Source organism: Tasmannia lanceolata, unplaced genomic scaffold (assembly GCF_043159265.1).
Source record: "Tasmannia lanceolata isolate RefF3 unplaced genomic scaffold, GAP_Taslan_0.1 ptg000007l, whole genome shotgun sequence".
Taxonomy (NCBI): domain Eukaryota; kingdom Viridiplantae; phylum Streptophyta; class Magnoliopsida; order Canellales; family Winteraceae; genus Tasmannia; species Tasmannia lanceolata.
Window position 1 is genome coordinate 9,094,840 of NW_027518684.1, and position 15,770 is coordinate 9,110,609.

Genomic DNA, 15,770 nt, shown 5'->3' on the forward strand with positions numbered 1-15,770 from the left:
TTTTTTGGGGTGATTCCTGTGTAAGCAAAGCCACCACTATGGGCAGTACATTCATTTTGTAAATTGCTAGTTGGCCATTTTTGCAAGTGCAAAAAATTAGAGTGACTAATAGGAATAAATTATGTCAACAGGGGCGAACTGCAATCAAACGAACATTAGTTCTATTGCCTTGTGAACGAGAACTTTAACAATTTATTTAGTGTAAAGAAAAAGAAATTCACCAAAGAATAGGACCAGAGATTTAACTTCATCGAGGCAATGTCGTCCGTTGATGTCTTCAACGTAAAAAGTCGAATAATAGAAAGAAAGGATAGAGGAAAGGAGGAGATCTAATTCACAAACTACTCCTAGGTAAAAGAAAACGATACAAGTTGTATGTTGATGTCCAAAGTGACCTTTGAAATTATTCTCATCCTTAATTTATTTATACACTTTGGCCCTAGTAGTTGTTGATTAATCGTTGTGTAACCTCTCCTCCTTCTGCATTCATCAGGTGACATTTCTTTCAAATTTTGAATTCGAGGTTTCTGCAATTAATTAACATGTGATCTTCCTCTTAAATTTGAATTTGAGCCCTTATAGTGTGAAGGGGTAGTCATAAACACACTAGAGGGGCTCGCCCAGGGAAGAAAAGGGGGCGAATATATCACTTCCCTTCCTAAAATATGAAAAATGCTAAAAAAAACTACCAGATTTCTTTCCCATCTCCCTGCGAGCCCATATGTGCTGCGTGATTGTTTTCACATATCCGGCAAGCAAACACAAGTCCAGCCCCACTTCAATTGACCAGCCCCACCGTGATCTCATGATCATAGCTCTTTCATCACCAAAAGAAGATAAAATATTTGTGTTGCATGCCTTAATCTAAAGATTAAGCTGGACATGTTATTCTAAAACATTACTTTATGACCCCTTTGGATCTTTGGCGATGAAAAACAAAGAAAAATTTGAATTTAAACGAGATGAGTTAGATGTACCTTTCACCATGCTTGTGCTTGAACGTGTGTAATCCGACGATCCTTTTAGCTTTTCCAAGCACGACGAAGGCCCTAAAACAACCATTTGTTCTTCTCTTTCTTTGCACGCCACTCGGTCTATGGAAACCTTTCTTTCAGCAAACTCTAAACTCATGTAGTGTGTAGAAAGAGGGACCAAGTGTCTCTTTTATAGGCAAAAAGCTCCCATAGAACTTATATTTACAGCCAAATTCGTTTGATAACTACACTCAAATTAGAAAGTGATATTTGAGTCATATTTCTCTTCCCAAACATTTCAAAAGTTAGGTGATTACACTATTGATATGAAAGGTTGTTTAATATGCAAGGCCAGACATTTTAGTAACTCTAAAATATGGAAATACATGATTTAGAAGATCCAAATCATGGAAACAACTAAGTTTAGATACTTTGAACTTATAAAACTTCTAAGAGGACACCTTCTGGCTTCTTGAAGAAGGGGATGGCACCTCTACTTCAAAGGGTTGGGTCCAAATTGGGTCGGGTCAGGTTGACATTTTGCTAAAAAATGAGTTGAAATTAACCTGATCCTGGCCCAATTTTACCCGACTTCCAAAAAAACGACCTGAGTTGCGTCCCTAGTCCAAGTAAGAACGGTAACACGAACACGTGGGCCCCATGTGGTGGATCAACCAGATCGATGTTAAGACTACAAGCATGTTCCTTGTGGGACCCAATCTTCCATAGCAAAAGAAGGGAAAAAAAATCTCCGTGATCAGAACAATCTGATCAGTCCAACTTCTGCTTATGCAATGGTCGGTATTTAGATTGTCTGTTTGCATGCCACAGAGTAGCTAAAACCAGTCGTGATAAATGGGCTATGGTCCAAAGCCGTAGTGGCTTATCTGGTAGGTGGTTCTGCTCACCAAACAAGTGCGCTATCAGGGATATATCAATCAGGGAGGGACCAATTGGAAGAAAGGAAAGTACTATATGAACTATCAATTCAGGTAGGTTGTCCTGTTCAGCTGATTCTATTTAAACATGTACCTTATCTATAAGATGTGGTCTTGAGTTTAGGAATAACTACCAAGTTCCTTTGGCTGTCTTCTTTAACGTTTCTCTTGGCCACTTCTGTGCCTTTTTCCATTGGGATAAAGAAAAAAAAAATAGAATTAGTGCATATTTGGCAACCATGAAAATAAATTACTTTGGATATTTGCTTATCGAGTGAGAGGGGGATGTAGAGGGCTGGTGAGAGAGAGATTTGAGGAGGAGATGAGTTAGGATATCATGATATAAGGCTTGAAATTAGAGCCTTGTTTAGAGTAGTGTCTTATTTTTCCTTTTTTCAGCTCCACACGCACTCCTCAACCACCACTCACACACACTCTCTCTCTCTAGGAAAATCAAGATTCCATGAGTTTTTTTCCATTGTTGCCAAATATGACCTAACATGTTCTTAGGTCATATTTGGCAACCATATATGAATGTTTTTTTAATGAAAAAATAGTATTTCAAAGGTATTGAGAGAGGGCTAGGGACACTTTCTAGTCTCTCCAAACCCAACACTTTCTAGCCTCTCACACCACTCATAGCCTTATAATAGCTTTTAAAAGATTACATAGTACAATTGATGGAATAATTGGGCCCACTTGCCTACCCTCAGAATGTTTTGTAGTATCCATTTGTGCCCCAATAATGGGCACGACCCCATAATGCTAAGTGAAGGTTGCCCTTGCAAATGCCGGACCACAAGGGCGCCCGATTGGATCCATCTCATCCAACTAAAACATAACTCGATTGAAAAATACAAAATTAAAAGAATGATCAGTACAGTTTGGTAATATGAATCCAATGGGATGCACTTGCCGCAAGGATCTTGAAACCACGCCCTTAACTTCAGCATTCTTCTTTTAACAAATAATTTATATGTTTTCTAAAGTCATAAGCCATGTAGGGCTGCAAATGAACCGACCCCGCTTATTCCGGAAACTTTTTGCTCAGTACAATCTCTTGGGCACGAGTTAGCTCGGAACGATTCGAGAGACTTGTGATAGCAGTTTGTCTCCGCGCCAACTCAATTCCTTTCGACCGATAAAGTTCTTGCTTTCTAAAAAAAGGAAAATGTAGAGACACTGGCGATACGACTATACAATCTCTTTCCATCTATGTAATGTGAGATTACTAAGAATACCTTGATTTTCTCCGCAAAATACTCAATAAATCTTATCAAAATCTCAATAAAATGTAAATGGAAAAATACTTATGGAGCCTTCACTAAGGAACAGTGGACCACACCCACAATTGATCTGAACCGTCTACTTATGGCCTGTAATCCAAAGATAATCTCAATCGTTCAATCCCAACACTCAGGATTGTCTATAGTAAAAAATAGCATATACAAGGTTGTCTTGTATCTTCTTGTATGGCTCTTTTCTTATATATATGATTTCCAGATCATTGAAAAGTACATACTAGTAGGGCCCCACCCTTAGCCCAAAAATTGCAATGATCAAACATGTCTAACCCATCCGGTCAGTGTTGATGGCCCACTATATGGATGGTCAAGATCCTCTTAATTTGATCATCTTAAAGTTGAAGCGAATAAAGAAAGAAAATCAAATTCTAAGCTATTTTTGGTCAATATAATCAAATGTGGTATCTTTTAGATTTCACTGCAACGAGCCAGCAGTAATACGAACACACGTGTATTAGGGTTTCCGACGTCGAAAATGTAAGAGGCATGAGTGTTAGATGGACGGTCCAGATGACTCTGTTCTTCCCGCTCCTATTTCCATACATATCAAAATACATAAATGCGGCAATCTTTTTGGTGGTTGCCCTTTTAAATTCCTCCCCATTTCTGTTTAGGGTTAAAATTGCTCTCTGTTTACTCAGGACTGGAGTAATCTCTAAACTCAGAAATGGTTGGTTTTTCTTCAATCTCTTCTTGTTTTGTTATTCCTTTTAAATAAACGCCTCTTTTCTTGGATTTGTGGTGTTTTATGTATGCAAATTTTTATCCATTTTGCTCTCTGATCTTTCAATTTGTTCTTATTTTCTAACAAAGTAGTCTATCCTTGGATTTGTGATGTTATTGTCTAAAAAATTCTATTCTTGGCATTGATTCTTCTATAGGTTGAATACTCCTTGAAGAAACAGAAACATCCAAAATGGCTAGAGAATGTTTTGGAAAGCAGTTTGGAAAACAGATTCTTCAGTGCATGTACTGATCATGGAGAGATTCGGAAGAACGAAATGAATGTTTTTTGTGTTGACTGTAATAGCTGCATCTGCCAGCACTGTCTTTCATCTTCTCATCTCCATCACAACACACTGCAAATTAGAAAATATGTCTACCATGATGTGATCAACCTCAATGATCTTCAAAAGCTTCTAGACTGTTCTAAAGTCCAGGTTCATCTCCCTTTATCTGTAATCCTCTGTCATTTTAAAGCTATTAATTATGCTTTTCTTTTAATAGACTAATATGTAACTAGTCTTTTTTTTGTTTTATTAGACGTATACGATCAACCGCGCAAAGGTGGTGTGTCTGAATCCCCGCCCTCAATCAAAGCCCCAATCAAAATCCAACGGTGGACCTTTGTGCGTTTGCGAGAGGAACTTAACAGAGCCTCATCGCTATTGCTCCATTGCCTGCAAAGTAAGTAATTACCATCATCACACGATAATTAGAGTTTTCTGTCTCTAACCAAGCAGCCCAAAATGCGATTTTTAGGTTTCGGGTGTAGATTCAAAGGCGATAGACGAACGTCGTCTGTTTAATCTCTGTCATGAATCAATCCATACTCCTTTTGCCTACAAAGAACATCAAAATTCCGATCCACAAGTCGAAGAATCCGTCGTTTCTTCAGTGGAATCGCCCCTTTCGACAGTAGAAAACCATCTATGGCTGGATTCTGCCTTGAACCTGAAAAAGCGATTGTGTAAAAGGAAAGGCATTCCTCGCAGAGCTCCCTTCTTCTGAAAAAAAGAAAACAATACAAATTATTTTATTTAGCCTTTCCAGAATGTAATTATGAAATATATTATTACCATCTTGCTCTTTAAGAGAAAGAAATCAACCTCTGCAATCTGCTTTCTTATTTTTACTCCACAAAGTGGAGTCTGTTTTTCATGATGAATATTCATATTAAAATTATCTGCTGGAAATTGTTTCTCTTTTATGAATCAATAGTGATTAATACAATATAGTATTATGATGTTGGTTGGAAAGGTTCCGAATTGCTTGTCTTTTTTTTTTTTTTGGGGGTAAGCTGGGGTTTAGCGGGACCCCTACTGATTTATTAGGGACCCCTACTGATTTATTAGATAAAGAGAAAGATGATACAATAAAAGCACAAAACCAACCCTAACTTAGAACATGCAAGAGAGGGAGAACCAAGGCTCGGCAAATATGACCGACAAACACTAAGCCTAAGAGCTCAAGATGCTCAATACTTGTGAATTGCTCGTCTTGTTTTTGTTTTTTAAGCGTAAAAACAATAATAATAAATCCGCTAGGCAGACAAAGGCGTACGTCAACAAGGCGGCTAGAAATTGTTGATGGGGTCGAATGCCCAAGGCTTTTTTTCCCCATTCTCTTGAATCCCTTTGTGGGACTGTTTCTTAGTTTAACTAATTCTAATCGAGTCCCTAATTTCTTTCTTTCTTGCTTTGATTTATTAGTTTAATTCTTAGTTTAACTAATTCTGAACGAGTCCCTAATTTCTTTCTTGCTTTGATTTCTCATTATTGGAATTCTCGATCTCATAGCATGTATCTTCTCTAGATATTAGAGAAGATTGCTCGTCTAGGGTGCGTTTTGAACTGTCCCATCGTGTGCATGTTAACATCAATGATAATAAACAACTTCTAACACATTATTGAGAGTTAACAAGAGTGGATTTGATTTTGGTTCATAGGGGATTAAAATCAAGGCCTATTCTGATGAATCTAAGGTATGTGATCGCAACCTTCTGAATATAGCCTACTTTAGCTCCCAAAATGTGCATGTTAAGCAGTGCTAATGCTTTTCAAGATGACTGTAGAACCCCCAAAGATGGATGAAGAAAACTGCAGGCATCATAAGAGGATGGATGACAATGACACATTAATGTCTTATGAAAAAAATGACACATAATAGCATGTGCCAACATGAAGAAAAACACTTCGCAAGATAAGAAAACACCTCTACAAGTTTTTGGTCTGAGTTTATACTGGGACTACTTGACTTCCAATATCTCGTTCTAAACAAAAATTAACAAAGTGTTGTGCAACGTCCAGACAGTTTAAACTAATCTCTGTATGTTGCAATTAAAGTAATCTCTATCAACCTTTTCTCTTTACAGTCAAAATTATCTGTTTAAACTTGAAAGCACATCATTGCGATAAATTCCTTTTTTTCTACTTATTGAATTCTTACAGTTTAAGCTTGCATATAAAGATGCCTCAAAATCTAACATCAGGTAACATAAATAATTACAGCCACGCATGCAAGTAACATCAAAATAAACATATGGCATAAAATTCTTAAAACTAAAATAATGTTGAGGCAAATTCGGCTATACACATAGTAAACACTGATTTGATATACCCTGCTCAATCGGGGTTTATACCATAATACCAACACTACTAACAGAGCTCAAATAACAGAGCTCAAGCAACTGTCTGATGTTTGTTTCACCTACGATTCTGAATTTTCATGTATGTGATAATCTCCTTTAGGCTGCCTTGTTCGTTGAAACTAATTGTAGTGTGATTTGAATAGAAGAATATAATACCAGCATGTGCAAGTAATGAACATGATTTCAAGCTTCCTTGTTTATTGGCCTCTTTGTGACACATACCAATGATTTGGAGCTTCTGTTTGTTTTCATCCATTTGGAAATTTCCACAGTACCTAACAGGATACACATTTAACATTTTGTAGGTTTGCCACGCTTGCTTAACCGGTGGGCACATCGACTGTTGTTATATAGTTTTTTTTATTGTCCTTGAAAAAAATATTACATTCTATATGGATCCAGCCCAGGTTTCTCATGTAGTAACAGAATATACCCAAGCTTCGCCCAATTTTAAATCAGGTTCGATAGATGTAGACCCAAGCACAACCTAAGTAAGCTTAACGTTCTCCCAAACACCAGTTGAATGTGGGCAATTGCAATTGATCCTGCAAGATGAAACTACCACACAAGTAGGGAGGTCCAACAAAACATGATTCCAGTGATATGTAATCCAAACTCATGTGAACTTCGACAGAACTCATGTAAATACAAATATTACAAACTCACAACTTCTACTGTGAATTGTCAGCATAATGTTTTGATAATGATAAAAGAAGGTACCACCCAGAGCACAAAAATGAAGAGCCAACAAAATTCCACCAATCACCATTCGCTATTGTACAAGTGCTCACCCAACAGCCATTTGCTTCCAATAGCAAGCATGTATTTATGTTCCAAGAGAAAGACTTCCTCTTTGAAGAATAAAGTAAATTAAAAAGGAAAGAACTAAAAAGAAATTAAGATGCAGAAATAATAGAAAGGAAATGTGCGAGTAAGAATTAGGAAGAGAGAATGAGACAAAAGTAGCATACAACATAAAACGTATTTTGGGTCCATTTTTTAGGTAAAGAAAGGTTATTTTTTCTACTTGTTGCATTAAGCTGAGTTAATTTTAAGAATGCAACTATTAGTCATGGATGATCTTCACAAACCAAATGGGTTGTCTCAGAAAACTTAGTAGACAAAGCAAGGTGGATTTTATGCTTCATTAGACGAAGAAAGATCCTGTACATATCTTGTAGAAAAACGACTTAACAATAAAAGCATATTGGAAACTCTTTTCGTGACTGTTTGCTTCTTGTACCTATGTTTGCTTCTTGTACCTATCTTCACTTACCAATTTTTTTACCGTGTTGATTTAAGTCTGTTTTTGTATTAAGAGGAATGATAGATGCAAGGGCCCTCTTTGCAAGGGCTGAAGAAGGGCCCTTGAATAGATTCACATCATTAAGTGCAACCGAATTCAGTTTCTCAACCGACTTTTAAAATGACGTGGATCTATTCGAGGGCCCTTCTTTAGCCCTTGCAGAAAGAGGGCCCTTGTATTAAATATGAATTATTGTGTATTTCTTCACAAATTTTTTTATTGACATCTTGTAAAGTCCAACTGAAATCAAAGTATATATGTCTTTTTCTTTTTGTTTTTTACAATCTCATGTAATCTTTGAAATTAACTAAAACTTTACAACAATCCTTCGGAATTTCCAAATCCAGGATCTGAAATTCAAAACCCCAAAACCACTTTCAACTTTCTTCATTTCAATAGCTACCTGAATCAGTGCCAGAAGTGGAGAAATGATCACGAAATAATCCTCAAACTAAAAAGAAGGAAACTCTTGTGAAACTCTCTATCCAACTGAGGCACGTTGCTCTTTTTTTAAAACTCAAAACTTTGATTTCTTTTGTTTAAGTCAAATCTTTGATTGTTTTGTTTTAAATCTGTGTCATTGTGTATTAATTCACATCTGTTTTTTTAATTTCATCTAAAGTCCAACTCAAATCAAAGGCATGCGCCTCTGTTTTTTTAATGTAACCAGTTCAAAGTTCAAACTGTTGGAGCCTATCTTTCAATTTTCCTTGCTTGTTTCTTTGATTGTGGTCAGAGTCACCTATCAATGGAATTGCAAGAAAAGATGATCAAATGTATTTCCATGTAGCATAAAAATACTTATGACAAAGAGAAGAACCCCAAATAAAAAGATATATGGGTATTTTTCCCATCACGCAACAAAAAAAAAAATCTAGCAAAGCCAACTTCATCTCTTTCCATCCCCATCTTTTTCTCACAATTGAAACAGAGCCTAAAATCATATATATTTATTTGAGGAAACCTACATAGGAAACTTAGAGCAAAGAATAATAGAAATCACTCTCACTAATAGCCATTTTGATTTCTTTTCCTCCTTTACTCGGAGAAGGAAAATCTTTCGAAAATATTTGTAGAGACAGTTGGAACAATAGATGCAGAAGAGAAGAAAAATTGTTAAAGTATAAAAGAATAAAAAGGCCTTTCTCCAACAGCTTAAGCTTTTGGAGTAACTCGTTGTTTCACATGGTATCAAAGCAAATGCCCGGGTTCAATCCTCCTTGATAGCAAACTCCATATGTAATGGTGAAACCCAAAAGTGAGGCCACATGTGCCACATGTAGGCCAACCCAAAGCCTCCTTCATAGCAAAATCCACATGCAATGGAGGTGCCACACGTGAGGGGGAGTGTTAAAGTATAAAAGAATAAAAAATGCCTTTCTCCGACAGCTTAAGCTTTTGGAGTAGCTGGTTGTTTCACAAAAATTACCACTAAACCATTGAAACGGCAGATGCAGAAGAGGAAAAATCAGCACTTTTAGCAGTGTTCTTCTCTATCTCTGGTATGGAAAGCCAAGTTTAGCAGTGTTCTCTATCTTTTAATAAGGATTAGTAACCAAGGTTTTAAATTTCAATATCGGAATAAAATTGAAATTTCAAAATTTCAGGTGAAATCCCTCACAACATTAAAAATCAATAGATTATTTATTACGAGAAAAGAAGAGGAGGAACGCACTAATAGCATTATGAAAAAGGCAAGTGATAAATTCGCTCCTTTTTTTACTTGGGACAGCCCCCTCTAGTGTATTTATGACCAAGGTTTTAAATTTCTGTTTCCGAGGTAATTTCGGTCCTATCCAACTGAAATTTTAGCCGAAATTCAGAAATTTTCGGTGAAATTTGGTAACGGGTGGTGGAAATGTCATTTTATGCTCGAAATTTTGGTAATTTCGGCTGAAATTCAAATTCTGTAAAGGAATAAAAAAATTATGATTTTATCTTAAATTTTGCCGAAATTTCTGAAATTAATTTCCGAAATTTCGACCAAAATTTGGTACGTTTCTGGAATTTCGGTTTCGTAACGTTTCGGTTTCAGTGTTGGCCGAAATTTCAGATTTCGGTCGAAATTTAAAACCTTATCTACTATTCTTTTAGACTAGAGGGGGCAGCCCCAAGTCAAAAGAAGGACAAATATATTATTTCCTTAAAATTGAGGAGGTTGTGTGATATTGTAATCGCCCGTGCGATTAGTTTGGTCGCACGTTACTCACATGATGCGATTAGGTTTAATCACTGCCAGTTAGGCTGTTCCTCTTTCGATTAGTGTAATCGCACCCTCTTAATGGCAGGTGCCATCACCGCCTCCCCCTTCTCCATTCCTTTTACGAGATTATATTATTAAAAAAAATCAGACTTTTGGATTAAAAAATTTCGGATTTCACCCATTTCCGCCAAAATTTCGGGCGAATTTACTGAAATTTCAGCGAAATCCTGTACCGTTTTGGGTGTTGTGGATTTCGGTTTCTATGTGAATTTTGGATTTCGGTCGAAATTTAAAACCTTGAATATAATAGTAACCAAGTGGGGAAGGGAAAAGGGCTGTGAAAGGTTTTATCATCAAACAAAAGAAAGAGGGCGCTAACACAAGAAAGAGGGTGATTTTTATAATTTCCTTTTCCTTCTCTCTCTTTTTTTGCAGCGAAGGTTAAGATACTACGGTTGATTGCAAAGTTTTCCATTTTTGGCAAGGTTTCTACTCGGCGTGCTCGAATGGCATTTTTTATTTGATGTTTTCTTTCCCTTCTCGAAATTATTTTTGGGCGATGATAAATTAGCACCCCCTCTAGGATAATTCACACCCCTCTAACATGAATTATGTGGCAGATTTTAATGCTTTTTCACTTTAGAGTGGTGTGAATTATCCTACAGGGAGTGCGAATTTATCATTACCCTTATTTTTTACATTTTCAAAAGATTCAAGCAGGGACGGGTATATTTGGCCGGGCGGGCTTCTTCTTTAATTGAATTCTCAACATCAAAAATTCAAAATTAGCATTTAGATGCTCCTTACTAACTCGAATCTGATCGACACGTGGCATAAAGAGTCTTGCCTTTGACTCCTTGCGTCACCAGCTCTATCCATGAAGAGATGGAAAGGAAACCCTTTTTCACGTTTCCACCTCTTTCCATTGTTTGTTTATAGAAGGAAAGCAAATCCATCGTGGATTGGGTTTTTTTAATATACTCAACATAAATCTCGAATATCTTTCACTTTTAGAACGTGGATGGAGCTTGTGAGAGGAAAGAAGTATCGAGGGCAACTCAAACTCACGCACAGCTTCTTCCCAAATATAAACTTAGCATATTAACATGGTCAACAACACTCACTCTCTCTCTCTCTCTCTCTCTCTCTCTCTCTCTCTCTCTCTTGTTGAGCAATAAAACGGAAGCTTCTTTTTCTGTAAGTTGCTTTTTCTTCCTATAATTTCGAACACCGAGAATCTTCAAGATCACTTGAATCTTACCGGAGCCTCCATTTTCGAACTCTGGTCGAAGGATATTTCGATTTCTCAAACTTATACCCTAAATCTTACGTGGAATCTATTGTAGTAGCTTGATAAAGTAAGACCTCTTAGAAAACTTATACCCTACTAGAATGCCACGTGTAGATCACCGTATGCCCAGCCGTATCCAGAAGTTAAGTAGACGGTCGAGATTAACCTCAGTCGATTCATCTCACATGCACGGCGAGATCTTATCGAAGCACATGGACATGCAAATACCTAAACTCACTCGGAAATTACCAAGATCTCCTCAGCTTCGCCCTCAAAAAATTAAAAAATGGTCCCAATTATGTCTGCCAATCTCCATATCGTAATTGAGTCGAATAGGAGTAAATCAGGTGCAATTCAATCATTCTTCCTGGCTATGATTCCCAAAGAAGCAAAACCTCACTAGATGGGATTGCACTATACCTTAGATTGAAATACAAATAGGCATTGTAGATACGATTCTTCTTGCTTGGAATTATTGCCAACTCACGATGCATTGAGAAGGCCTTACTTGACCGAATTGCCAAAAAATCAGTTATTTTAACTACATTGAGGGGCCGTTTGGATATGAGGATTTTAGAATCCAGGTTTCTAGTTAGAAAGCAGTGTAAAAGAGGGTTCATGAATCATGATCAAGCTGTTGTATAATGTCCTAACAATGTTTCTTGGATTTTAAGTGAGAAATTTAGGTTTTAAAAATCTCTCCTGCATCCTGAGATTTCTAAAACCTGAAAATATGGGAGAATTTGCTACTCTCTTGCTGTCGAAAAGAAGGGCAAGAAGTAAAAAACAACGGCTGGTCAGCTTCTTCTCTTGTCTCTTAGCTACAATTTTGAAGAAATCCCGCTCCGAATAGGAACTTTTCATTTGATTGATGTCGTGAGGGTGATGCTTCACCAACTCCAACTCAATTGCGCCTCCTCCTCCCGACTCCTTTACAGTATAGTCGTACGTCTTTCAAAATTCACAGTATCCGTTTTAGGGCTACATAATTTGGATGTTGTGGGGGGGCATTGACAATGGTTTTGAATTCTTTGTTTCGGATCCGGCTCAATAGCTCATCAGCAAAAGAAAGAGAAGAATGCGGTGGAAAGAGATTGCGATTATGGCGCTAGCGTCAAACATTCTTTTGAAGCTCCTTCCTCGCTCGCTTCGCTTCTGGTGACTAGCTTCTACCGTCAATCAATGGAAAGCTAAAGGCTTCGAAGCTATTGCACTGATAGTTTTGTTTTAAGAACACTTTACCTTACCCTTCTATTGAGCCATGTCTAGTTGGAATCGGCAAGATTGAACCAGGGCCCGCTCAGCCACCGCCGGGAGGTAATAAGTGGGTTTGTTTCCTTTTCTTCATTTCAGACCATTTTCTGCAATGGAATTATATCTTAATTTGTTTCCACTCCTTTGATTGGTTGAACTTAGACAGAGGCATTCAATGATGGAATTATGTCTTCTTTTAATAACAGGGCGAGGATGGGGCGAAGAATTATTACTACAGTGTGCGGGGTGGAGATGGGGATTAGATTTTTAAGGGAAAATTACCAATGGGGGACAAACATTAGGCAGAATTATCAACTGGACCCAGGCTTTTTAGAAATTACCAATGGGGGACAAAATCTGTCTTTTCAGTAAAAGCTGGACGAAAATACCCTTTGGCATATAAAACACGTTTTGACTTTGGAAGGGGGTTTTCAAGTCTCTACGATTGGGGCTATTAGGTATCAAAATGGGGTTACCAAATTTCAGAACGGGGTTTTCAAGTCTTTAGGAATGGGGTTATCTAGTATAAAAAATGGAGTTACCAATTTCTGAATGGGCTTATCAAGTCCTTGAAAATTGGCCGAGGGTATTGGAGTTTTGGAATGTGGTTTTCAAATCTCTAGGATTGGGGTTATCAAGTATCAAAATGGGGTTACCAATAACCCCAATCGTAGAGACTTGAAAACCCCATTCTGAAATTGGTAACCCCATTTTGATACCTAATAACCCCAATCATAGAGACTTGAAAACCCCCTTCCAAAGTCAAAACGTGTTTTATATGCCAAAGGGTATTTTCGTCCAGCTTTTACTGAAAAGACAGATTTTGTCCCCCATTGGTAATTTCTGAAAAGCCTGGGTCTAGTTGATAATTCTGCCTAATGTTTGTCCCCCATTGGTAATTGGTCCTTAGATTTTTACTAGGGGCGGAAGCCGGAACGCCCTGCCCAGCTACCAATCCTAGAGACATGCCGTTTGACTAAATTGAGAAAGAAATTAAAGTGAGAGAAGGTCAGTAAGGACACGTCAGAGATTATTCATTTTCTATATATTACTGAACATCCGTTGCTATCTCTTTCCATCTATGTAATGTGAGATTACTAAGAATACCTTGATTTTTCTCCACAAAATATTGAATAAATCTCATCCCTATCCTATAAGGAACTAGGGGTGGACATGGTTCCGGTTCGAACCGAGGAACCGAACCGAACTGGCACATATGGTTCGGTTCGGTTCGGTTTCATATTTATATGGTTCGGTTCCGGTTCTGATATCCTGGAATCGATGGAAATTCGGTTCGGTTCTGGGTTTGGGATCCCGGAACCGAAAACCGAACCAAGAACCAACCCTCACCTTAAAACCCAATGCCTCATCGCTTGATAAAATCACCCCACCCCCTTTTAATTCACCCATCTTTAACGTGTTGCTTTGCCTTTAAAATTTTAATTCACCCCTCAAATTTGTGCTTGATTATTCCAATTTGTGCATGTTTGTAGGTCATATATAATTTTTGCATTGCCCAAATTTGTGCAAATTTGTGCCTGATTATTCCAAATTCGTGCATGTTAGCCTTTGTAGTTCATATATAAACAGGACCGAACCGATTATAAATACGATTAGGCAAAATATCTACATTTAGTGAAGGTTGGGTAAACCCAGAACCGAACCGAACCGATTATATATGGTTATGGTTTTGTTCGGTTCCAAACATATATGGTTCGGTTCTGATTCCAATTTCAGGGAACCGATTATATATGGTTCGGTTCTGGGTATACCCCAAAACCGAACCAAACCGAACCATGTCCACCCCTATAAGGAACAGTGGGCTAAACCCACAATTGATCTGAATCGTCCACTTAAGGTCCTAATATCCAGTAACCAACAAATCATCTCCATCGTTCAATCCTAACGTTTAGTATGGTCCATGGAAACAATCAGAGGTGGGTCCTACTATCCAATTATAAGTTGCAATTTATTGAAAATGCTTGCAAGAAAATAAATTATAATTTCTAATAAATCCTATTTCACTAGAAATGGCACTACTTTTTCTCACTATCCAATTACAAAAAAAACTACATAAGAAAGTACTGAATTTTCATGCTGGCAAGTAAAAAAGGTCAGAGTTGTAGATGCTATTAGGGCCCCACCCATAGCCCCAAAATTGCATTGTTCAAGGATGTCTAACCATGCTATTAGGGCCCCACCCATAGCCCCAAAATTGCATTGTTCAAGGATGTCTAACCATCCGGTCGGTGTTGATGGCCCACTATATGGATGGCCATGATACTTTTAATGTAACTATTTTTCTGATCATTTTTGTATTTTAGTAAAATAAACTGTTTTTGGTCATTTTAAAGGTGAAGCCAACACATAAAGAAAATTTAATCCTAATTAGCAGCCAATAATCTAAGCTATTTCTGGTGAATAGATTGTTCTCAGTATGTATATCTACGTGTGTACCGTATCTCTTAGATTTCACGCCATAAGAAAAGAGAAGAAATATGGACTGGAAAATCCCATGTGATATTAGGGTTTCAAAAGTCCAAAACTAACAATGAGAGATGGACGGAGCAGATGACTCTGGCCTTCCCGCTCCAATTTCTATAAATATCGAAATAGGGTTGCCTTTTGAAATTTGAATGAGTTTTTTACATTTATTTTTGATCGATTTTGATTTTGGATCATTCAATTTGTTATTTTTATCTAACAAAGCAGTTTATCCTTTGATTTGTTATGTTCTTATTTTTTAAATTCGTTTATTTTTGTGCACACTCTCCATCAGAAAAAACATCAACGGGGAGAATGGCTAGATGAGCTTTTGGAAAAGAGATTCTTCGGCCACTGTTTCGAACATCAAGAGCTTCGCAAGAACATTTTCTGTGTTGACTGTAATTGTTGCATCTGTCAGCACTGTCTTTCATCTTCTCAAACCCTTTTTTTGCCCATATGAATGAATCTATAACTGCGTGGAATCTCCATAGCCCATTTTTCATTTTGGATTCTGAAATCAGACTTCCATAATGTTGGCGTGATTCAGTTTGAGCAACAGATACTGACGTGATACATCCTCGTAATGAAAATCAAGTGGAAACATGATTTGGCTCTTCCGGTTCCATCCCTATGCTGGCGCAAA

At 37.4% G+C, this 15,770-nt stretch overlaps 1 protein-coding gene across 1 annotated transcript; it reads left to right on the plus strand.

Moving 5' to 3' along the window:
- Window positions 1–3,802: 3,802 nt before the first annotated feature.
- On the plus strand, window positions 3,803–5,120 carry LOC143881765 (protein RGF1 INDUCIBLE TRANSCRIPTION FACTOR 1-like). The gene is made up of 4 exons (XM_077385036.1): window positions 3,803–3,886; window positions 4,098–4,376; window positions 4,480–4,623; window positions 4,699–5,120. Exons 1-4 carry the CDS (start codon window positions 3,884–3,886, stop codon window positions 4,945–4,947), a joined length of 675 nt encoding a protein of 224 aa, XP_077241151.1. The 5' UTR covers window positions 3,803–3,883; the 3' UTR covers window positions 4,948–5,120.
- The last annotated feature ends 10,650 nt before the right edge of the window (window positions 5,121–15,770 follow it).